The sequence below is a fragment of the Sinocyclocheilus rhinocerous genome, unplaced genomic scaffold (genome assembly GCF_001515625.1).
Source record: "Sinocyclocheilus rhinocerous isolate Xijiao unplaced genomic scaffold, SAMN03320098_v1.1 scaffold568, whole genome shotgun sequence".
Classification (NCBI taxonomy): Eukaryota; Metazoa; Chordata; class Actinopteri; order Cypriniformes; family Cyprinidae; genus Sinocyclocheilus; species Sinocyclocheilus rhinocerous.
The window spans coordinates 1209408-1236359 of NW_015652173.1; the positions used below are offsets into that span (position 1 = coordinate 1209408).

At 36.9% G+C, this 26952-nt stretch overlaps 1 protein-coding gene across 1 annotated transcript in view; it reads right to left on the reverse strand.

Annotated features, from left to right (window-relative positions):
* The window catches only part of LOC107714007 (NT-3 growth factor receptor-like), a 230652-nt gene that overhangs the window by 88073 nt on the left and 115627 nt on the right, over window positions 1-26952 (reverse strand). The window contains exons 8-11 of the mRNA XM_016519696.1: window positions 24156-24452; window positions 22970-22984; window positions 21242-21303; window positions 19443-19545 (exon numbers count right to left, since the gene is read on the reverse strand). Coding sequence (XP_016375182.1) covers window positions 19443-19545; window positions 21242-21303; window positions 22970-22984; window positions 24156-24452 — 477 coding nt within the window. The remainder of the gene's footprint in view (window positions 1-19442; window positions 19546-21241; window positions 21304-22969; window positions 22985-24155; window positions 24453-26952) is intronic.

A 26952-nucleotide genomic window follows, 5' to 3' on the forward strand; every position in this document is an offset into this window, starting at 1 on the left:
TATTTTTTTTTTTTGCAATGAAAGCATATTTTGGGGTCTTTAACCATCTCTAAATAAATATTACTTAAAACTACCAGAATAAATCTATTTCATATTTTTACATTAACAATTAATAGGCTATTCTATTTGTTAAAACAAAGTATACATCTCTCGTTTTTCAGCATTTTACATTTATTTAAAATAATGACTCAAGGCAGTAACAATTTAAACAATATGTTTTATTTAAACAATTATATATATAGGAACTGATGTTCAGCTGTTCATTTTTAATAATAAACTTATTTTCAGATCATCAGATCATGTTTTCAGGTTGTCTGAAGTTTTGACTTGACAAAGTGGACAACATGGTGAATATAAGTGTGTGAGTTGTTTACTTACTTTTTTTATTAGTCTTCCCATTAACGCCATTGTATTGTTAATTCAAAATGATTTGCGAAATGCGGAAAGTGCATGAACACAAGAGGTGGGATTTATTGCATGAACCAATCACAGCCGATCATAACAAGTCATATCCAATCATATCGTGATGGAGGCATTGCCTCCTCTCACATGGCTTTCCCCCATTCATTATCAATTACCCTCCATCAAACTCACCGCATGCTTTAGGGGGTCTGTTAAAACTCAATGGGCTCAAGGGAGGTGAGACGCCAACTCCTGCTGTAACTTTACCTGCTGGAGTCGCTGTTGGAATAGTTTTACTTTAGAAAAACAAGTGATTTATATGCTTTTTGTCATAAGCTGTAATATTTCTATTTTTGTATACGCATTTTTTTCTCATCCAATTTTTTTTTTTTGAGGAGGAACTGCCTCCCTTGCCTCCTTGGAGGAAACGACCCTGGTGCATAGAAACATAGATAACTTGCATATACTTACAAGTGAAACAAAGATCTTGAAATCATTATGGTCTATTTTAACAGTTTTATTTATGTATAAACATCTGATAGACTTGTTCGACTCGATATGTATTCTAAACATTGCATGAACATCTGCTAAATGCTGTTTCAACATTGTACTGGGAACTTCTTAGAGACGCATCACAAAAATGACAAATTCAGTTAATTCTAACTGTTTTACTGAAGTGCCATTTAACTGAGACATTGTTGTCCTTACCGCACTTTTGCTTACCAGTAAAAAGACCTTGTGTACCTGATAAATTAGAGTGAAAGTACAGCATGTGAATAACACGTTGTACACGGGGAACCTAAAATTTTTGTCTGTTTTTGAGTAAGATGACTGACAGATCTCGTTGTTTCCAGTCGTGACACTCATGAACCACTTCACATCCTCTACGGATCCACACACAACTGTCTCCCGGATCCCAAATCCTTATTTAAAATGATCTCTTTTGTGTAAAAACATGATTGACAGGCAATTATCTTTCTTAAAGCTGAGTTTCATTTTTTCTTTGCCGTCCTAGAGAACCTTTCCTTTTTCATAAGCTTACGGTGTCTTCCAAAAACAAAGTTTCATCAGACAGCCAGCTTCGCAAAGCTTCGGCTATCACACGTATGCGAGAGTGGGACTATGACGGTGAAAGTAGACCACAAAGTGACAGCCATCGCAGAGGGAACCGAGGGAACGCTGTGCACACACACATTTCTCATTCTAATTGCCACCCATTTATTTATAGGATGTGATTGCCTGAAAGAATGATGGGCTTGTTTTGCCCGTCTGCTGGTCCTGATACCACAGGAGAGTTAAGACAGGAATTAGGCAAGACGTATTCCCTCTGTAAGTAGGTAAATAGCCCAGAGAGATGGAGTAGAAGCATCATTTTGCCTGAAATTTATTAGACAAAGAGTATGAACAAGGCTAGTTGAAAGCTATTGATTTAGCTCACAGAACTGAGTAAATGCTGTGTATGTATGAAGAAATGTCAACCCTCCACAGTTGTTTTCTGATTTCTTTGCTGCAGTCCAGCTGCCCCGAGGTCCCTAACTCATTCACTGGAGACAGGTGGACAGATACTGCCTGTCACAGCCAAAGATGATTGGTGACCTTCCAACTTTGACCGTTGCGAAATCAATACAAGAATTTTTCACACACATAATTTCACCTGCCACTCCTGCAAACTGATGCACGTCAAATTTATGGCACCTAGAGAGGGATGCCCGCAGCTGGGACGAGAGAAAGCTGACGGAATTACAAATGTATAACTTAAAGGGATAGTTTGTTCAAAAATAAACGCAATAGAAGCTTAGTTTCAACTGTTTTTGTCCATATAATGGACGTCAATGGGGTCCAAGATTTTCTTACCCAGTATTTGCCTTGTTTTCCTGTACAAATATCTTAAGTCAAGATACATTTACTTGGGAAGCAAAATGAAGTAAGACATTAAAGGTGAGACTGAAATTTTCGTATACGTCATTTTTTTCTCGCAAAATGCTTGTTACGTATGTAAAAAACGTAGAAAATTTAACCCGATCCAATTTTTTTTTTAATGATGGACGAAAGTTTTGGAAGCAGTGTATAAAGGTCCTTGCACACCGAGTCCGAAATTCTCGTTGGAAAATTTTGCACGTTAAAAAATAATTACAACCTCACGTTGTGTCAATCACGTTTGCACAATGCTTCCAAAACGTCCGTCCATACACTGCCTCCAAAACTTTCGTCCGTCATAAAACAAAATTGGATTGGGTTTGATATCTGCATTTTTTCGCATCCGCAACAAGCATTTTGAGAGGAAAGGATGACGAATACAAAGAAAATTGAAAAAAGCATATGAAAAATTCAGGCTCAGTGTGCAAGGACCTTAAATGTGATTGACACAACGTGAGGTCGTATTTATTTTTTAACGTGCAAAATTTTCGTAACGGACGAGAATTTCGGACTCTGTGTGCAAGGACCTTAAGTCTTGTTTTTTGAAATAGAGTTGAAACTTAAAACAAGAAAATATATCTGCCAACAGGGTGTGAAAAATAAACTTAATTCAAAGGAAAAATAAGTAGATTTTTCTTACCCCACTGGCAGATATTTCCTTGGCAGTTCATGTAATTTTGATAATATTTTCAAAAAACAAGACTCTATATCTTACATCAGTTTGCTTCTTAAATAAATGCATCTTGATTTAAGAATGTTTTAATATTTCACTGAAAAACAAGTAATTTTTTTGCAGCGTTTCAATGATTTCCAGGGACTTATTTAATTAATTTGAACCATATGCCAAATGGAGAGTATGCAGAAGGTAGCACTCCCATTAAAAAAAAACATATTTTTGTTCTCTTTATTTTTTAAATAAAATGACCAGTAGCAGTCAAGGTCAACTTCACAACCAAATGATCTACATACACCTGCCAAACACTGATCCCAACTGATTACACCAACATATAATGAAACCACATTACTCAAAATAATATTTTTAAAGTCTAAAACTCCTTGCCACATTGCTAGAGTGCTGTGGATGGTTATATGGAGTTGTTATATGGTTGCTAAGGTGTTCTTAGAGGTCATCACTCTATGATGTTGTCATAGATATAGCTCAGAAATATAGAAAAAAGATCAGTGTAATTTTTTTTTTTAACTTGAAAACATACAAACATCTCATCAAATATACTTGCACTGCATATTTTTTTTAAAGTTTATTTTTAAATATTTTACCAGTCTTACTATAGTTTTATTTTTCCCCACATGTGATTCAAATATTAAATATAAAAAAATATAACTTCATACATTTTCTTCCAATCTCTAACCCTAGGAGTAAAGTAAGAGAAAAATCGCAAGACAAGTACAACTAATTATCCAGCATCTCTAGACGCCAACAGCCATTATAATACGTTAAAATTCTGCATTATCAGAACTCAGTTATCAGACTGAACATTCTGCGAGGTTTTACTAAATAGAGGTTAAATATTGAGCAGGCAAACAACAGCAAGAAGCAATAAATGCATCAAACAAGGCCAAAACAAAAGCACTTAATTACGAGATTTCAATTTAAAGAGCTCTTAAGGTCTTATCCACTTTGTCCCCACAGCCTTCTAGAATAAATGAATGTACGGCACGGTGAGAGGAAGCTGCTCCACTGCGGTCTGCTGGCGGGCCGTGAAGAAGCACTTAGGGGCTTCTCAAATTCCACATTTAAAATGCAAATCATTTTAATGAACTGCAACAAGGTTAATCTGTAACTGCTCCAGTTACAGCATATGGGACTGGTTTGGATTTTGGCAGCTGCATTAGAGATGTGTTTGACATTATATAGAAATTGCATATTGGAAATCACACAAGGCTAGTTAGGCTAGCGATCCCCAAGGGGCGAAGCATATGCGACCTCTTGTTCGGAAGCAACAGAACGCTCACGGGAAACTAGCTAAATGGTACGTCGGCAAATTATGTACGTCCTTTGCAGTGTTGGGCAAGTTACTTCCAAAATGTAATACATTATATATTACTAGTTACTGTCTTTTGAAAGTAATTAGTTACATTACAATATTACTGTCTCTGAATTGTAATGCATTACACTACTTTTGAGTTACTTTTGAGTTACTTTCATCCAAAATATCCACATAAGTATTGTAAAATGCCAAAATGTAGTTTAATGCTGCTCATTCTACATCCAGTGGAGGGTAACGTGGTAGGTCTATATAGCATAAAATATATGAAATCATATTTAGATACCGGTATGTAGGTCTACATTAATGTTACGTTGTAGTTTAGGTTAAAAAATATAATTACCCAAATTTGATTAGTAATGCGTTATATTACTGCGTTACAGCAAAAAGTAATATACTACTGTAATATTATTACTTTTGTAATGCGTTACTCCCAACACTGGTCCTTTGCATGCCTATGCACAGCCGCACAGGTGTCTTAATTGCTGACAAGAGGCTAGGTCCTTCAAATGTGTGCCAGCTAGCCCATTAGAGAGAGGGAAAGCACAGGTGTTTTTCCACAAGCACAGCTCAAGCTTGGACCAGAACCTGTTCCCCCAACTGCGTTTGCAGGGACTAGTCTGGGTCCACGCCATGATTACGACTCGGTTCCAGAAGCAGCTAGCATTGTGTGGGTAGCTCTCAGATGTGTCATGCTATGGTATCGCTAGTAATTTTCCCCTGAGTTTCAAATGTAACCGTGAGGAACCACTTTAGCTCCTCCTGTGCCTTGATAACTACGAAATACTGTTGCAAACAAACAAAGGCGTAAGAGAAAAACAAGACAAATTTTTACACAAAGTTAAGACACAACACTTACTTTGAGTTGTGTGTATATATATATATATATATATATATATAGTGTGTGTGTGTATATCTATTTATCTATCTATTTATCATCTATCTATCTATCTATGTTGTGGCATATTATATATATATATACATAGAAGAGCAATTAATTACACAACGTTTTAATATGAAGAGCTGCTCTTTGGTTTTCAACTGCAATAACAAATATTCTCACTCACAGAATCAGACACTGACTGCTGCTTTTCATATAGCATATTTCCCGTTATGAATTATGATCCCGCCTGGTTCATTGGTCCGTTGGGTCGGATTGCTTTCTCACCACGAGCAAACCACTCCAGAGTACGTTTGCAATCGGGGCTGCACCAAGAGGGACAACGAACTCTAGTGCGATTCAACCAAACTAAATGAGGCAGGTGTGAAAGCACCCTTTAACAGAGAATGTGTAAAGATACAGGAAGAATACAAGGATCAGGTCTGCACTGTCATGCACCTGAAAGCCTTTTCTGCAGATACAACAAGGGTCAATACCACAACAAGAACCTGTCGACTTTGAAAGTATGTGCTTTATTTAGAGTCAAGCTATTTGCTCTATTATCCTACTTTAAGAAGCAGAACCCAACCTCAGTTTAAGACCCAATTAGTAAACATCATGCACACTCGGCTGGAGTCACCACTTTTACCCCAGAGATAGCTTAGCGTCCCATAAAGACTTGGAATGAATCCTTGTTCATTGACAACCTGCAGAGTCAAGCTTTAATGGGAAATCCAATAACGGAAAAGACCATAATTTCTGGCCAGGTTTGAAAATACAGCAAAATAAGAGTTAACGTCCTCCGGCTGGCTGGGGGCCATTAAAGACAGAGCTGTGAACTGAAGGCGGAGCACAGGAAGTGGCTCTTAGTGGATTCATTTATCCTTATCCATCAACCCGCAATTGCCACTTTTTTATCCCTCTATTTTTCCTGCCCTCCATCCATTTCTTCCCCACCTCCTTGACTGTGCCTCTCCCAATCTTCACAAATGAATAATTAAGGAAAACGGCTTGTGATTACACAACAATTATTCCCAGCTACTTAAAAATTTAAAGATCCCCTCATGAAACATTAAGAATCCAGAGTTCTCGTTTGAAAAGAGCCCCAGGGAGAGAACCATCCAGAGGCCACAACCAATGAGGACACCAGCCCAGTGCGCAGGCCAGTCACTGGAGAACTCAACTCCAACCTGAGGGCATCTGCACACGCTGATGAAAACACTGCAGCTAAAATATCCTCATGATGGCAGAAAGAATATTTACAAAGCACTGTGACGGCACTTTCTCTGCTGTTGTTGTTGTATCATATATAGGAAATTAGATTTTTTTAATCAAAATATTTTTACCAAAAATTATTTATTATTATTTTATCAACTCATTTAAATTATAAGCATATATAAGTTATATAATTTAGAGAGTGAGTGTGAGTGTGAGTGTGAGTGTGTGTGTGTGTGTGTGTAGAGGGTATGCACGTGACGTCACCGTCAGCTGGAGTGAGTGCGGCTCCGCCCACTGAGTGGCAAAAACACTGAGTGGCAGCATTGGTTTTCAGCGTGAATGCTGCAACAGAACACACAAAAGACATCTAAAATGAGAACGAGCTTTGTGATTTACCATACAAATAGATTTGACAAGAAATCTGAGGTATATTTTTACAGACTGCCGAAAGCTACAGAAGAGAGAAGCAAATGAATTGCTGCAATTCACAGAAACAAATGGACTCCAGACAGCAAAACACGGATTTGTAGCTATGTAATGTCAATATGTCGAATTTTGAAGTAAAATCATACCCTATATATTATATTGTTATATACTTTATTGACGACTCATCAATTAAATATTTACCATCTTATATTCTGCATAACTGGATGTTTTTAAATAAACACTGACAAAAACTATATACGTTGTTGAGCTGGACGATATGACGATATATATATATATATATATATATAACATTTATATAAGTGATCACCCGGTGTCACGCTTTGCTTACGGGAGGAACTAGGAGACGCGGAGATTTCACAAAGCGAGAGTCTTAAATAATCTAACAGGGAGATACAGAGCACAAGGAAGACGTTCAAGACCCGTCAAGGAAACATGAGGCAGACTACACCTTTATACTAAACTTAACGAGGGACAGACAGGTGCGGGGAATCAACTAATAATGAGACAATGAGAACAGGAACATGACCAAATAAGGGAACACTGAAACAGAAACAGCGGCAAAACAGGTCCATAATCCTGACATATCGCCCCCTCCAGGAAGGCGCGTCCTCGCGCCGTAGAACAAGAGAGGGGGGTATTAGGAATAAGAAGAACCACAACATTTCAAAAAATATTTTAAATAATAATAATAATAATGATAATTAAATATATTAATTAAATATTTTTTGTTATTAGCATTAATACAAGTTTTTAGCATTTTTAAACTAATTGGTTTACGATCACTCATGAAAACATTCTGAGTTCTGTTCCTGAATGCCAGAAAAAAATATATATAAGAAAAAAGAAAGAGAAGAAGAAAAAAACAAAACTGTTGTATAACTGTTGTAAAAATCTGTTATTTCTACATTGTTCTACATTTATATTTATATTGCACTGGTCCAAATCCTCGACCATATAGCTATATTTTAAATATGTCAGCTCCACCTTTACATATAGTGCCAGGGAACGCTGATCGCCTGAGTACAAGTGGGTATACAGCTGTTTAGCACTACAAGACAGTACTTAAACATTCACTTTTCTGCGAGGGAACTCATAATTATGTATATCTTTAAGCATCCAATTAAAATGCTAATGAACGTTTGCTGAAGACTGCTTTCCTTAGGGGAGCGAGTAGAACAGCCTGTTTTATGCCCATATATTTGGGTGAAAGTCTTTAAAGCATGGCCATTCGAAGCCTAGCGACACAATCTGTAGCCCGCCTTTGGCCTTACGTTTTTAAAACATAATTCTTCGAGTTGAACTAAATTAGTTTGAAATGAAAATCAATGAAGTGCTTTAGAAAGTTCAGCTAAATAATTAACAGTGCTGGGGAAGCTATTTTAAAAGTGTAGCATGCTAAGCTAAAAGCTAGTCATCATTTAGTCAAACTACAGTCAAGCTACTGCTTTGAAAAAGTAGTTAGCTATGCAACAAAAAGGTAGTAAACTGCATTTAAGCTACTTACAGTATGTAGAACTTTTTTTTTTTTTTACATAAAGAACAAAAACAAATATATCAAATCACAATTTAATCATTTGTGCCAGGACAAAAATATAGTATAGACTGTAGTATATGGACTTGAATCAGTGAACCATTTGTGAATCTGTTAATTTACATAAACTGTCTGAATGAACTGATTTACTACAATGAAACTGATTTTCCAATATTACATATGAGAAGATCTAGATAGATACAGACGGACGGACGGACGGACAGACAGACAGACAGACGGATGACTTAGAACAACCTGATTCCCGAACAACATTCCAACGCTCCATAAGAGAGAGGGGACCATTGAGAATGAACCGACTCACTGGAATGAATCAGACTTTCCAGTGCTACATGTGAGAATGAGAACCATTTACAATGAACTGATTCAATAAAATGAATCAAACTTTCCAACACTACAAATGTACACTTCAGAACAAACCAATTTAGTAGTAACAAATTAAATTCATAAACTAATAGTGAGAATAGTAAAAAGTCTTGGAAAATGTGCTAAGTTAGCCGACTCGCAAGTTTTCTATCCGCTGATGCAACTCCCTCGTCTCTGAATTCCTCATGGGAACAAAAAATAAAAACACTCCTTAGTCGGCATCAATCAATGCTCCAAATCTGAAAGAGATCATTTTTTTGTTGTATGGATGCACTAAGAAATAACGAGCAGTCAAGCCCTGCGAAAGCAGTGCCAACACATTCCCAGGACGACCCTGGCAGAAGCTCAGATGGAGTAGCTTGCCCGAGGAGTCCCAGAAGCCTCCTCAGTCGGCCTTCTTTTCATTGGGGCCCTGTCTTTGATACTGCGGCGATTACGAAGGCTCTGCCCCTTCATCGCTCTGTTCTATTTCTAGGACAGTGACAGTGGAGGGGAGCCAGATTCTCCAGGGTTCTTCTCATCTATCTTTAACTGCCATACAGTAAATAAATAAAAGGGTCTGAGGGGCTCCTGTTTTGTTTCAGAGCAAAGAAACGATGGCAGATGGGAACGAGGCCTGCGGGCGATGGAAAACGGTGCCATGTTCTCCTCTTAAGCCCTGCACATGGAGATAGATAGATCTGAGAAGGAGCTGATCTGAATGCAGCATTTTCTTGTTACGTACGAATGTACATCGGGCTTCAAGGAGCTTTCCGCTCTGATGTACACAGCAGGGCATGTCTAGTTTAATGCATAGCTTCTTGGCAGCATTCTACCCATGTTGCCGAGCTGACTGGTATGAAACTGGATAGATAAATCACTCCAGTTTTGCATTTTATTGAATAAAACATTTTATTTCAGATTTGTCCAGATTTTTCTATATGGTTTATACATGTATTTGGCGAGTTTGACATATTCATTGCTTTTAAAATAAGACAAAGGCATGTCAGTCTTCAATAGGCTGTTAAATATTCAATCGATGGCCATTTAACTGCATTAAAGTGTCTGCCAAAACAATATAAATGCCTTATATATGATATTAATCCTGGTTATTGATCAGTGCTCTTCATTTTTAATTTACAATTTAAAGTCCTGACATAAACACAACACAATCTTATATAATTACATAGAACACACACTCAATTTTATGGATGGATGGATGGCTAGTTACTGTATATGTTAATGTATGATTTTTCATAATTTAAATATATAATAATCTTATATAAAAGAATAAAATATATACTGTATGTTATAATTTACAACACTATATATATATATATATATATATATATAAATCATATAATTATATGATTTTTCATAATGAAAAATATAATAACTGAGATAGTCACCACTGATAAGCTATTAGTAAAGATAATGTAGAAACTTTAATTTCCTGTAAAGCTGCTTTGCAACGATTTGCATCGTGAAAAGCGCTATACAAATAAACTTGAATTGAATTGAATAATAATCTTATATAAAAGATTAGATTTAGATGATAGATAGATAGATAGATAGATAGATAGATAGATAGATAGATATAGATAGATAGATAGATAGATAGATAGATAGATATAGCAAAATATAAAATGAGAAAATATTATTACATTGAAAATATTAATTAATTAAATAAATTAACAATTTAAAGTATTACATAGACTCCAAATATCATATAAACACACACACACATACACACACAAACACATTTTACTTAATAAAAAATAATAATAAACTTAATAAATTAATGTAAAACTCACAAAATCCTTGTGACAGAATTGTATTCAGCTGTGCTTTGGACTTGCATCAGCACTCTGAGCTGCCACTCCTCCCTCCTCTGGTTCAGGCTTCATGGCTGAGAGCCAGTCAGGAGTGATATACTTTGTTTCACTGGTGTGTACTAATCGCCCTTCGGCGCTACACAGGTAATGGTGCACGAAGGAAAGGAAAAACCCTTGTGACAGACGTTTGGGATGGTGGATGAGACGAAAGGAGAAGAGAGTGCACACAGCATCAGGAAGCTGAAGGGAAAGTGTCAGGGTGATGGGGGCCGGGATAGACTGGAGACGACCGAAGCAGACAAGGTGGAGGTGCTGGGGTCTGAAAGTGGTTGGTTAGTCACAGAGGGGATGGGAGAGAGTCGTGGTGTGAGTGTCAGAGTTTAATACGCTGTCTGTCAGGCCCCGCCCCTTCTCTGGCAGCTCCAGTTCACCGGCTGACACGTGGAGCCCGGTTCTCGGAGCGCAGGTGCCTGCTCTCACGCGCCGGGGGTCATGGGAGGTAGAGGTAGACGCCGTGCAAAAATGGACAGTGACAAATGACAGTGCAGCTCAGGCCATCACTGGCAACTCCAAATCAGCTGTGGAGAGAGTGAGAGCCGACTCTGTGTGCAAACGGCCAGAGACGCAGGTGGAGATGGCGGTGGATTGAAAGCGTGTTATTGATCATGATTTTAAGTAGTCTGTCACAATTAGTCCCATGGTACACTCATCAAAGCCAACATGTAAAGTCAAAACAAGAAACCACTGATATAAAATTGAGTAACTATTGGCACCAAGGTGGCACCAAGGCCACATAGCACATGAAAGAAGCACCACAATAGTGCTGCAATGGAGCAAAATAAACTTATGACAAAATACAAAGTTGATAAGAATTAATTTTACAAGGACCATTTTCCGAACTGATCTAACACTACTTCATATTATAAATACTACTATGTAGTGCAATCAGTTTTATGCTGTATAAGATACATTAAAAATGTATAAAAATCTTACATTTTACACTGTATATTTTGTGAAAAGGTTAGTATAATTAATATATATAAGCCTGATTCGGATGGTAATTATTTCTCATGGGAACGCAAACGATTTTCCATTTTCAGGAGTTAGTCGGTGATTTTATCGTCGTCCAAATCAAATTTTAATACAATTGTAAAATATGTATTAGGCCTACAATTACATACATAAAAATATAAACAACTAGCTTTATGCTTACCTTACGTAAATAAGAGGTTACATTAACTTATTTCTGCTAATCTCCACATTTTTAATAATATCCATCATTTTGAGAGATAAAATGCAAGACAGAAAACCAGATCACAGAACTGTCAAAAAGTCGCCATCTGAATCCATGAGTTTTATTACTGAGATGCCATGTACATTTATTTTTACAGATGTCCACATGAGAAACAATTACCGTCCGAATAGGGCTATATATGCATGAATAGAAAATGTTAGTTTTTTTTTCTAATTATATACAGTAAAAACTTAAGAATGTCCTTAAACTTTGAGAAGTTTTTATTCATTTAAACTAATAAATTTAATATGATCACTTTATCTTTTATATATTTAGGTGAGAATTAAATGTCTTATTATTTTTACATGTATGTTATGCTGAATGACGATGGGACATTATTTAACCCATATTTTGACATATAAAAGTTATTGGAAACATTCAAGTAGACACTTAACTTCAATTTAATATGCTTTCTACACTCTCAGAAATAAAGGTATGAAATTTGTCACTGGGGCGGAAACTTTTCAAAAGGTAGACATTGTACTTTTGGGTACTAACCCTGGTATGGACCTTTTATGTACAAAGGTGTACCTTTTGAAAGGGTACCGCCCCAGTGACAACTTTCATACCTTTATTTCTGAGAGTGTATGTATATCAAATCACTTCTGTAAATGTAATTGGATGCAGAAACCAAACAGTATGACAGATGTATAACCTTCACTCAAAAGAAAAACCAAGAACATCACACTCAGTGCTCTGGAAAGATGGAAAACATTGCATTTGCCTTATAATTACATAATGCTAATATAATTACACTGTCCTGGTTCAAAGTTAAGCATCACCTAAAGCTTCCTGGGCAAAGAATGAGATTTTATTTAGATGCAAGGCCACTGCTAAGAGGGTGGGGGGGGCAATGGTTTATTCCATTCGATCTTTTGGCAGGGAATCTATCATTGAAGGACGACAAGCAGCAGATGCGTAATAGAATCATTTGTTCTCTTGTCCTGTTCTTTTTGTTTTAAAAGCCTCTTTTTCCTCTCTTCTTCTTCCGATGTTATATCACCAGATGAATCTCTGCATTCCCTAAAGGGAAGGTGCTGAACTCTGAAATAGCACAGCCAGTTGGAATCGTTACATCAGATAAAAATGGACGCACGTAAAATATGAATGTGGTTCCAAGCCCACCAAGAATCAAAAACAAATGGATGAGACCTGTAGTCTTTGCAGTCTCCACTGTGTAACCATGTGCTTGCGCAAAATGCAAGTAGGTTTATAGTGAAAAGAAGACAAAAAGGTAGTAGAATGGAACCTTTGGCAAGGATATTAGGAAGGAAGAAGGAGGGAAGGAAGAAAAACAAAAGACTTGTTTGATGAAGGAAGGAATAATATGAAGGAAAGTAGAAAGAAAGTAGGAAGGAAGAATGAAGGAAGGCGGAATAAAGGGAAAAAGAAAGTAGGGATGAAGGAAGGATGGAAAATTGGAAGAGAAGTAAAATAAATAAAGAAAAAACTCTAAAGAAAAAAGGGATAGTAAGAAGCAGGAAGTTTGTTGGAAGTTTGTAGTATGTTGGAAAAGAAAACGGGAAGGAAAAATGTAGACAAAGGAAAGGAAAAAGGAATTAGGAAAGAAAAACTAATGAATGAGGCAAACAAAACATACAATAGGAAGACAGAATGAAGGGAGACGGGGGGAAAAGGAAGGAAGTTGGAAGACAGAAAGAAGGAAAGAAAAAAATGTAGGAAGGAAGGAAGATAAATAAATTGGAAGGGGAATGGCAGGGAAAAATAAAGGACAAAAGAAGAAAGGAAAACACTGGAAGGGGAAGGGAAAATAAAGTACAAAACTAGGAAGGAAGGAAGGAAAAACTGGAAGGGGATAGGAAATACGAAGGAAGGAAAAAGGAAGAAATAATTTGGAAGGGGAAAATAAAGTACAAAAGTAGTAGAAAGAAAGAAAGAAAGAAAGAAAGAAAGAAAGAAAAACTGGAAGGGGATAGGAAATTTGAAGGAAGGAAAAAGGAAGAAATAATTTGGAAAGGGGAAAAAAGTACAAAAGCAGTAGAAAGAAAGAAAGGAGGAAAGGGGGAAAATAAAGTAAGAAGGAATGCACAATGAAGAAACAGAAAAAGCTGCAAAGGGTAAGGGAAAAAAGAAAGGAAGGTAGTTGGAAGACAACGCAAGTAGAAAGAACAAATGAAGGACCTGAAGAAAGACATTTGTTTGACGGTGCGACAATAAAATAGGTCATTCCCAGCTACAAAGGCGGAACATAAAGAAATGGTTTATATGGCAGATTTCACAGTAAAGCAAACTCAGCACTACACCTGGTGAGGTCAGAATCAAATCACTTCAAGGCCAGAACTGAAGTGTGTGTGTGTGTGTGTGTGTGTGCGTGTTGGGGGAGATTGGGTTCTGTAGCCACTGCAGTTCAGCCATCTACAATCGATCACCGATTACCACCCTTGTCAATGAGAACAAATGAGGTCGCACACTGGTCGTCTTCCTCATCTCCTCTTCATTATGCTTTTCAAAAAGATCGGTAATTATAACCCGAACACAGAAATAAATCAAGCATACCGCATGTTAGAAGTAAAAACACAGAGTGAACAATCTCCAGCTGGTGTCACACTCGCTGAAGTTTAATCAGGCTGCTGCTAGCACACAATCCCTCATTAGATGCACTGGAGCAGTATAGATGAGGGAAAGGAAACTAGAAGGTCTACAGAACCATTTGTCATTTCTGCTCATGGGTCAATCTCTGAAAGAACTAAAGCTTGAGATGAGGTAACTTGGCATGTTTTGTATGTCAGTGCTGCTAGCATAAAAGCTAACATATTTTAAAAGGGACCAAACAATGGCGTGGAGAAATTAATTTGAGCAGTTTCTCATCAATAAAACACAGAGTCTTGGCCAAGTAGGGTTATAATCCTCATCAAAAAGGGTCACTTTTTTATTAAAAACTAAATAAAATAAACAAATAAATAAATAAATTCTTGTTATATAAGAATTACATTTAATATAATTCTATATAAATGCATTGCAATAAACTCAACAACAACAGCAATAATATTTCTACTACTACTACTACTACTAATAATAATAATAATAATAATAATGATAATCATCATCACTGAAATGTAACATTTATGGTTTTTAATAACATTAAAAAAATTAATAATAAAACAAGTTAATGTTTAATATTAGTTTTATACAATATTAATATTATTAATATTAAAATTAATTTAATATTATTTGGTATACAATTGGTATAATTGTTTTCTTAGAAAGCAATGTCTGTCACAGCATAATAGCTCTCACTGCCATTATTTCTACACAACAATTAATCATCTCATAGATGAACTTCCAAATCATTCATTAAACAAGATAATAATCCATGGCTCATGAAGTTGTGCCTTAGAATTGTAAAAGAGATCTCTGATGGGGTTAAGTTAATCATTCTTTATACAAAGCGGAGCAACATCCGTTTCAAACACACTTTTAATTGACTGAGACACCACAGGAAGTCTTTGAAGGAAAAAAACGCTACCAAAGAGTTAAAAAAGAAACCAAAATCAAGCAAATATATGTAAATCACAGGAAGTTTGATGTGCTATTGATGTTTTAGGATCACTAAGTCTGTAATGAGCAATATGCTTTGAGTCAAATTAATTAGATAGCCACAAGTAACCTGAAGCAAAGCATTTGAGCTCCATATCCACAGAAATGAAGTCTGGAAGTGCAGAACTACGGCTGTCTATTTTATTGAACCAGAAGGATGAATGCAGGCACTGGAGCTACAGATCTCTCATATACACACACATATACTTTACACATATTCTTTCTCAGAAGTAAGGACTTCTAAGAGAGAGAGAGAGAAAAAAGCTTTTTCCATTTGTGTGAAAGCCCTGCTGTCAGATTTAAGATGGTAATAATGGGATCTCACTGCGAGCCCTCAGAGAAAGTTTAACTCAGACGTAAGATGCGGGCTGGAATAAGAATCAGGAGACGGGGTGCTTTAAACACCCTGCGGTCCAGCTATAGAGAGCCAGCGATGCCAGGTAGCACTTGCAGCTGAACAAAGACTGGACCCAGATCTCTCCAGATATCTTTGCTTCAATCTCCACCAGAAAGCATTTGAGGATACAACAGAAAGTGATGTACCTGCAATAACATCCAAAATAGAGACAAAAAGCGCTATCTCCCTGAACAGCTTCATTTACAAGTACTTCAGAAAAATACTAATGTTTTTTGAAGGACTTTGTGCGTTCCCTGGACCGAATCTTTTTCTTTTCACCACAGGAGTAGATTAAGATTATTTACGCCTGAGTTCATATGAACAACTCTCATTCATCGCATTGGATGAGAACCAAAAGAATAATCTAAAGTCTCAATACAAGAGTACAAACAGCTTTTCCCACCGCTCTCAGCTCAGACAGTCGGACAGAAAGGGCTACTGTTTGATTTCGAATAAAGGAATAATAAAATCGCTGAATAGGGTGACAGCAGGCCACATTTTATCCCCAGGCGCTTGCGGCTTTGAGGTCAGACTTGAGGGCCAAAGTAGGCACAAGGCCAAGAAATGAAGTCTGATACTATAGCAGCATTTAGCAGAATGCGGTGATTGTGGTAAAGCTGTCTACAAGAAACCAATCATTTCAAACAGTAGAAATTCCATAAATCAGCAAAACAGCAAATATATGTTAACGTAAAATTTACCTATACAGTATGCTACCCATTTAATATAAATATAGAATATACACATATCTAGAATAAATAAATGCATTGTATAAATATACAAAATATCTAAATTCATAAATACATAAAAAGCAGTAATTAAATATTAATTAGTATCATGTTTATTTTTATTATTAAAAAAAATAGTATTCACATTATAGCACAAGTTTAACTGCTATCTAAAAATACAGAGCTTTATATAAAAAATAAATGTAAAAAAAACAATTGTATGTATGAAATGTATAATTAGTATTAAAAATATTAAATTAAATAAAAAATAATATTAATAAAATATAATAGAATATTAATAATAATAATAATAATAATAATGATAATCATCATCATCATCATCATCAGTAAAAAAAATTAATAAGCGATGTGGTCACATATTAAATCTGTGATAAGTAAAAATAAATAAATAAATAAACATTTAAAAACAAGAACATACACAGAAATACTAATAATAATACTAATAATACTAATAATAATATATTATTATTATTATTATTATTATTATTATTATTATCATATTTTCTTGTCCTTACCAGGTCAAGAAAATATGATCATATTACCCCAATTTTCAAAAGTAATAATAAAATTTGTACTTTGTAATTGCTGAAATTAATAACTTGTATGAAAAAGCAAAAAGCAAAATTATAATTATATAAAATAAATATAATATTCTAAATTAAATTTGATCATAAGTCTAATTATTTCTCTCACACACACACACACACACACACACACACACATGTCTGGTTTGCTATCCTTGTGGGGTACACCAACCCTACCCCTAAACCTACCCCTCACAGGAAACTTTCTGCATTTTTAGATTTTCAAAAAACTTAATTCTGTATGATTTATAAGCTTTTGTACCCGTGGGGACCACAATTTAGGTCCCCACTGTGACACGAGTCCCCATGAGTCTGTGTGTATTCAGGTTTAAGTCCCCACCAGAATAGAAAAACAGGTACACACACACACACACACAAATAATAATAATAATAATAAAATAAACACAGCATGTGTATAAGCACAATAGCATTCACTGCCAAACAACAATTAAGTGACTAAAGAGTTTAAAGAAATATATTTAAAAAAATAATAATAATAATAATAACCCATGACTCATGAATGTATGCTTTATATTATTGTTAAAAATAAAGTGGTCACACTTTATTTTAAGGTCCAATTCTTGCTATTAATAAACCATTAACTACTCCTAATGTGCTGCTTATTTATAGTTAGTAGGGTAGTTAGGTATTGGGTAGGATTAGGGATGTAGAATATGGTCATTCAGAGTATCTGCTTTATAGCCTAAAAAACAGCCAATATGTTAATAATAGGCATAGTTAATAGTGAGAATTGGTCCCTATACTACAGTGTTACCAATAAAGTATATGGATGTTCTTTCTTTCTGGAGTTTGAATAACAGGGTACAAGCAAACCAAAGCACAACAATCATCTTCCTGTAATTTGCTGGAGACCAAAACAGCCGGAACGAGTCAGATCAAGCCGGAACCGGCAGCCGGACTTCTTCCAGCACCATCCAGAGCTCTCCTCCCTCCTCCATTCTCTTACTTAATTCCACATCCGTTTACGTTATCGGCTTAATCTCCAATTAATTAGCTTTGTTAAAAAAGGATTGAGAGTTCTCGCTTTCTGTCAACAAGAGTGGGGGGTAACAGATGGAAGAGGGTGGGAGGGTATAAAGGGATTGGTGGAAAGAAGAGACAAGGGTAGCGGTTGTAAAACACGGTAGAAAGGGGGGGGGGGGGATGTCCCCGTGGGAACCAAAGTGAAACGGAGGAAGTCAATGAATTTGGCATTGTGCCAAGGCAAGACACAGTCAGCCAACATGGCACGCATTCATTCTGAGCTCTGTCTGCGACGTACAAGGGGCTTATGGATACTTTGACACCCTTACCACCAGACAGAGCCACTGATTACATTTCAGTAGATGTTGAATGAAAAATACAACATGGCAAGAGGCTCCGGGGACCGAAAGCATCACATTAATTATCCCTTTGATACATGAGCATTTGTGTTGGTTGTAGTGTAATTGGTGTTGCACGGTTCCACACGAGCCTACATGTCAACGTAATGTTCATTACTAAGCCATTATATGACATCCGGATGACTCATATTCATAACGACTGAGATGTCAAGGGGGAAAATTCGAAATTTCTGGGTTTCATGTCAGAGCTGGGACGCAAAACAGGGTTGTTTCCCACTGCTACGGCTAAAAAAGCAGCCAAAATGCATCAAGGGTAGCCAAGCCGACCGCGCTTTGGAGGATTTTGAGAGGAGAGAGGAAAACAACAACCCTGCCAAACCCATCGGAGAATCAGGAAAGCATGACTGAGCCTAGCATCCCAGCACGTAAGCAAGGCGATGGCTAACTACGGCGTCCACTAACTGCTCGCCAGCAATGCATAGGCTTTGGACTTCACACAAACCCAACGTTCCATCCAGCACAGTAACATATGAATCCTATTTAGAGACCAAAAGCGTGGCTGAAACTCCATCAGGTTCATTATTCCTTGAAATCGGTAAACACAACACCCATTAGGACTCAGTTTAATGAACGATTAAAGATGTACATACACATCTGAACTCCCAAAGAAGCATTTGCTAAATCCAACCTGATTTGATCTTGCCAAACAGTTTAAAATGTCAAATAAGACCAAGAAGCTCAAGAGTTTGATTCAGAGCAAATTGTTAAAATGGAACAATTAGAATAGCGTTTTAGCATTTCCCTTCTTCCTACAAATCACAGTTGTTGGTATAAAAAAAATGAGTCAGTTGATGTCACACTTATTCACTAATAACGCAATGTGCCAAGTTTCCCGCTGAGTAGTTTACACTGGCTTACCTTTCATGCCAAACTTTGAGCGTCTGCCATATTTGTTGATTAGCACAAACATAACGACAAGAAGAACGCAGGCGAAGCCAGCCAAGCCAACTGCAATCGACACCTAGAGAAGCAGGAAACACAACATTTCATTTATTTGATGAACCAAATTATGAGATGAGAGCCAGATTTATGAAAACCTAAACAGTCAGGTTAGCACTTAGCTTAGCGTTTGGAGCTGAATGCTAGCATACTTAACCATGGTTAATTTTCGTAAGGGACTGCACAGTAAACGGTTTACTGCCTGCTAATTAAAAGAAAAATGTATATGAAACACTACTCAATATAAAAGGCTAAAACGAACATTAGCATGCTACACTGTTGTTGTGATGTCTCATCACATTGCATGTTTAATTCCCACAGTATATTTTTAGCTATGTTGACTTTTTAATCAAAGCCTGTGCACAAAAAGCCTTAACAAAATCAAATAATGGTTCTCATTAACAAATTTGTGACATAAGTTTGTAAAGAAAAAGGTTGTGCGTTTATGGAAAATGTTTAGACATGTTTTATGCAAATGGAAAACCTCATTTATTTAGATTAGAATGAGGTCAAGAACAAATTCATGTGGCAAGGTATCTGATGTAGAAACATTTGGTGAGAAGTTCTCCTGTGTGTACAAATATGAAATAATCCTCGCAATTATTAGTGAATGAAATGCACTGAGTCTAGTAAGAAGTCTCTTCCATTCTCATTATTCACACTGGAATGAAAGGTCAAGTCAAGCGCATTGCATCGTGGGAAACCGTATGCTCGGTTGCACATTTTGGCAAACATAGTAGGTCATCTGGGTATTCTACATGTATGCATAGAGAAAATTAGCATTCTGTTTACATTCTACACACTGTAAAACACATGCTAGCATGCTATAACTTTAGCTTGAATCTCAAAACACGTCTTATTTGTTAATATAATAACTTATAATCTAAAATGATTTTTTAAATATTTTTAGGAGGGAACTACAGTAAAGGAATGACATAACTAGCAACTTAAAATGTGTCAAATAAATATTTCTATCTAATCTCTTGTGTAGTAATCTTTTGTGTAGGAAACCTATGAAGTGTGTCTTGACTTGTTTATATGATTTGTATTGATGTTGATGCTGTAATCATGAGAGATTTATGTAATTGGAGTCATAAGTTGCATATGGCAGCGGTAGCTTTGATAAGTTGCATGAAAAGATAAGTCCAAAGCATATAAAAGGGGGAAAAAATTATTATAATAATAATTCAGGTTAGGTGTCGTAAGACAGAGATACCGCTATAGCCAAGATACACTTCCTTATGGGAAATACAAAGCGTACAACTTAATATAATGTCTAAATGCTCCAGATAAACACCAAATAAAGACAATAAACAATAAATCAAAGCAGTCAGAGTGCTGGAATAAAGCTATCTGAAGCAAAAAAGCTTTTCCCTGTAATTAGGACCTCCAAACAATCGAGGGCCATGCTCACTTTTTGTGTCAGCGCTAGATTCCCTATTAAACCCTTCAAATGAAAATTTAATCTCTTTCCAGTCAATTATAGCACAAAGATGAACAAAAGTACTTTTTTAAGCAGCTGTAAAACACAGAAGCCACAAGGGAACCAGCAGATAGAGGTAGAGAGTGAGGAGGAAAAAAATACACAAAAAGAAAATGGTTTAGAATAGTTTGTTTTCGACACCACTGTCATGTGTTCCTGGGAACAAGATGTTCAAGAAACCTCATTATACTTCATATGGGTGCTTTTGATCTCAGGAGAAAAAAACAACACTCACTCCAAATGTGTCCTCTTCAGGCCGATGTGTCATGGTTGGAATAGCTGTCGGAGTCGGACTCACTAGAAAACAAACAAGAGTGTAGTGTTGCTCAGAATGAAGAAAGAAGAAGAAGAAGAAAAATATATTTTTGAACCTTTTGAAGATAAAATAATACTACAGTACATGGACATACTGTACATTACTGTGACCCCAAAATGAGTAAATGACTTATGTTTTCACATTGTGCTTTGATCAGTTCAAAGGTAGGTAGGGTGGTAGTGTAGGTAGGTTGGTAGGTAACCAAAGGTTGACAACCAAAAATGTCCAAATTCTGTTTAGCTATATTTTGAAAAGTATATGTACAGTATATGTGTGATATTGTTTTATAATTTAAAATTGCTTAAAATATATTTGTGGCTTAAATGTACATATACATTTTAGAGCCACTGTATAAGTAGCATAGATTTGATTTCCCCCCAAAATCAAGGGTAGGGTGGTAGGTGGGTAGGGTGGTAGGTGGGTAGGTAGGTAGGTAGGTAGGTAGGGTGGTAGGTAGGTAAGTAGGTAGGTAGGTAGGAGGGTAGGGTAGGGTAGGGTGGTAGGTAGGGTAGGTAGGTTGGTAGGTAGGGTGGTAGGTAGGGTAGGTAGGTTGGTAGGTAGGGTGGTAGGTAGGGTAGGTAGGTTGGTAGGTAGGGTGGTAGGTAGGGTAGGTAGGTTGGTAGGTAGGGTGGTAGGTAGGGTAGGTAGGTTGGTAGGTAGGGTGGTAGGTAGGGTAGGTAGGTAGTTAGGGTGGTTGGTAGGTAGGGTAGGTATGTAGGTAGGTAGGGTAGCAGGTAGGGTAGGTAGGTAGGTAGGGTGGTAGGTAGTGTAGGTAGGTCGGTAGGTAGGTAGGTGGGTAGGGTGGTAGGTAGGGTAGGTAGATTGTATGTTCACTCTGAGTAACTGTTTTAAGACTGGAAGGCCGCTTCATGCAGAATTGATCTCCAACACACCTGCCTGGAAGTTTTTAGTATCCAAAGACCTTGATTTTCTGGTTCAGGTGTGTTTAATTAGTGCCAGAGCTAAACTCTGCTGGAAGGTGGCCCTCCAGGAACAGGACTAGACAACCCTGGTTTTAAGAGTACCTTCGGTGATTATTCACTAAATATGTCTTGGGGCAAATACTGTTTGATTAGACCCGTTTTTTGCAAGGTTACTGCCATTTCGACAGGGAGTCCAATCCTAGATTAGGCAGTCGCTATTATTCATGTAGTATTGAACAAAAGCCTTAGGCTGTTCTTATTTTTCTGTTTTTTTACCTCGATGGAGGGCCCGTGTGTATACGGCCTGATATAGCCATCTAACTTCATTCAGAGCTCTGACAGTAACAATCTGTCATTCACACAGTTTCTGTGCCTCAACTTGATTAAATATGCTAAACTAGGGTGATATCAGTGCAACATTCTTGTGAAGGTCAGTAAATGTCCCTCGGACAGTATCTTGTGAAAAAGGATCTTATTTTTCTCCCATACTGACAGATATCGGTCACATTATGCCAAAAATACAAAACAGGTCTAATAACAGCATGCCCAACTATGGTGGCCGGCCATTTGAGAATAAGGCCAAGGTAATTGTTTGGAGGGTAGTTGTATGTTCAGTGCACAGACCAAATTACTTCTTTCTAAATCATTCTTTGTTTTATGATAAACAAAACTAATGAATAAGTTACAAAAATACATGCAGCAAACAATTAAAGGGAGAACTCACCATAATCTGGGTAGTCTACAGAGAAAAGAGGGGAAAAAAACACACAGTGGTATATAATTACAACTAGATATGAATATGTCAATATCAGCTCTAAGGACTCAGGTAAACACATTTTTAAACTGTTATTATACTATGATCAGCATTTACCCTTCAGTGCATTCTTGTGCAATTATGGTAATGTTCGAATATGAGTTTTTTAGAATTTAATATGAGAAATCATTGCAATATTTAACATGCAATTAAACATTATATTGATGTGAAATCAGACATGAGGGCATCATATGATCTGCATGGATACATGTTCATGTGCACACAATATCAGTGCCGTGAGGTTCATAATTAATGAAAACACTAGTATAAATACATCTGATGTTTTTGAACAAAATGCTCACCAAGACTGCATTTATTTGATCATAAATACTGTTAATATTTTGAAATATTATTAACATTTAAAATGGCTGTTTCTTTTATAACATATTTAACATTTTAAAATGTAATAAGCATGTAATAATAATCATCACCTCATTAATTAATTTCATAAAAAATGATACACACACACACATACAGTATATCTATCTATATATATATTTTAAATAATTTAATAATCCATTTCATGTAAAAAAAAAAAAATGCTAAATTAATTCTTTAAATAAATAGTAAAACCTCAGTTTTTGTGTGTGTGTGTGTGTGTGTGTGCGTGTGTATGTAGTATCAGACTTTTCACTCTAACTTTACCTATACGTATCTATTTAAAGCACAGACTGAACCCAAGTTTTTCGGTATGACAGTGCACACACTCACACACTTATGTGCGCTGTAGCATCATCCCAAGAAATGTGAACTTTCCAAGTAAGGGTCTGTATCTATATTTATCTATAAACCTGTTGGATTCTCACCTCGGGTGTTAATAAGTTATTCAGGCAGGGCCTTTAACCGACATCCAGTCTGTTCTGTTTCTCAACACGGCATCTGTGACCTAACAGCTCTAATCATAGAAATGCTTGCCCAGAACAAGAGAACTTGACTTTTATTTCCCACAGGTGGAAAATCAACATAGTACTTTTTGCAGGTATGACAACACTTTGGGGGAAAAAATGTTTCCAGTTGTATTTGACAGTTCACTCATTGGGAAACACTATGTAACTATAAGTTTTAGAATAACATGCGATGTTATCGAGTCACGTACCATCAAAAGGTGGCCGTAGGAAGTGGGCGTACACAGTTTTGATGGCCACGCCCAGGAAGTTGCTGGCCTCCAATGTGTAATTGCCATTGTTGTGGTGTGTGGGGTTTTTGAACATGAGGCATCCCTCTAGATTGTCCTGGTAGACATCCATCTCTGGACGGATGTATTCAGTCGGCTTGATCTCTTCACCCTTATAGTACCAGCGCAGGGTGGGCAGGGGGTTTGCACGCACCGTGAAGATCATACACGTGTCGTGCCACTTCTGCGGCTCCTCAAACTTAATGATAACAGGAGGGACTGCAGGAGAGAAACAAAATACTTTTTATACAGAGAGGATTAAGTACTTTGTGCCACCATCCAACATAAATCCATAGACCAATGAGCATGGATTATCATAAACCGCATTTATGCATGAGTGGGACTTTGGCCTCTGCGGCACAGGTGGTCCGTACAGATATTTGTTTGATTCGCTATCCTGCCTCTTGGACAGGAAGATCCCAGGTTAACTGCCTGGCTGGTCATCAAGCATTTGGACGAGCAGATGTTTCATGGAATGCAGGCACAGAGCCAAAGGTGGGAAACAACTGCAGCCCATAAACGTTTCCATCATCTTTTCCACCCACCGTATGTTTGACGGTAACTGTCAGCAATTATGATGCTGTAAATATGTCAAATGTTCATATTAAACATTCATCAGGGATCAAATCAGTGGTTAATTCATTTCAGGATGTTTTCACACCTAATTCGTGTGAAACGGAGCGGTTCAGCGTGTATATGTGAACAAACCATGTGATCTCAGACCCCCCTAAAAGGACCCAAAAGCGAACCGTACTCAGACCACCTCCGGATCGTTTGTGGGTCCGTTTGTGGTTCGATATCTTCGTGATATGCGAAAGCAATGAGATCCCGGACCGCTTTGCGTTTCGTTTCGACATGTGTACCTGGAGACTTGCCATACCTGCAGTCACGTTACGTCACTGCTGTAACAACAGAAAAAACTTTTCACCATGGCAGGTCGTGGGGTTGTGTGGTCCCAGGAGGAGAGTTGTGCACTTATTGAAATTTGGAAAGATGATTACATTAAACGCAAACTCTCCTCAACCCATAAAAACATAAAAGTGTTAATTTCGTCACAAGCAGTCCTGTGGCAAGCAGCAGCAGTTGTTGATAGTGTTGGAAGAACATTTTCTTTTTAGTTGCTATCCTTTTCCTCTTCCGTTTTTTTCAGATGCTTTCCTTTAGTTCTGCTTTGTCTGACTCTTTCTCTGTTTGTCATTTGCTTCAAAATGTGCCACATCCATGTGATGACAACATGTGAAGACGCCATCTTGAATACCCAAAATCCACTGCTGCACAGAAAGCTGGGGTCTGAGTTCTTATAAAGTTGTGGTGTGAACAAGAAAGGGTCTGAGATCTCTTCATTGCTGAAGAGGACCAAAAAAAGAACTGGGTTCTCTTTTGAGTCCACTAGATTGTGAACACCAAAAGGACTGAGGTCACTTTCGGCTGGTTCCCTTTCTGGTTCACTTTAAGTAAACTGGGTTTGTTTCTTTTAAAACGAACTATATGTGAAAACACCCCCAATGTGTCATTTCTACTTACATGAACACACATAATTTCTTCTAGAATAAGTTATTTTAAGCTTAAATATTATAATACAGGACTATTCAAATGTTTGGAGTCTGCATTACTACACCTAAACCTTTTAAATCATTGACATCAAGTATTTTTTTGATTATTCTCCAGTCTCAAAGCCGGAGATTGTGAGAGACAAATAAAGAAAGAAAGAGAGAGAGAGAGAGTGAGAGAGACTGACTGACTTTCTCTTATTTCCACAGATTTTGCCGCTCTAAGCAAATCTTACACGGTCAATAGATATTGAGTGTGGGAAGAATCATGTTACACTGTTGTTGGCCAACACCTTTCAGTATAAATGTAAATACAGATACAAAACCGCAACCTCACATTACGTTGTAATTGTATCTAGCTGTGTTCTTATACGGTCTTTAATTGCCTTACTTCATTCCAAGTGGGAGGAAACAGCTATTGTTGGATATTGTGTTGTATTTTGTTTTCTAACTGTAGACACAGTTCTTTTTTCATTTTTTTCCATTTAGTTTACTTAATGGCAAAGCATCACAGGCTTACCAGGTGATTCTGACAACAGTTAAATTAACATTTTAATCGCTATATCATTTTATTGTGACACATTGTGAAACATAATATGAGTTCTCAAATAGTTTTAACTAGGCACAAAAGACGAGCACACTGGTTAGTCTATTCTGGAGTTAAGATTTATATACTAGTTTCATTTAATTAGATAAACCAAAGTTTCATTATCCTGTTGTGTTTTTTGGTAGAGTCATGTCTTTATATATGATCCTTGTTTAAGGCAGTGTTTGTCTTTGTTCTCTGCCTTTCATTGTCTTTTTGGATTTGTTTGGTTATTGTTACTCAGGGGTAGGATTTATATGTTTGATTAGAGGCATAGTTTCTTTTTGCCAATTTTCATGTTGCTTATTGCCTCAGGATTGTTGTTTCTTTCATTTTCTTTTTCATTTGGGACATTATTTTTGCATGCCTGCCCCTATATGGGACAAATAAACTTCCTTTTTTCTTATCGCTAAAAATGCAATGTGCATTGATTGTTTTCCAAGTTTAATATAAGGCACAAAACACATTTGAAGTGAACAAAAACAGGAACATTTTCAAGTGTCTGATTCCCACATACCATTCCCAACACAGAAAATACACCACCTAACTCTGCCACAAAGCAATCACATGTAGTCTGCTCCAC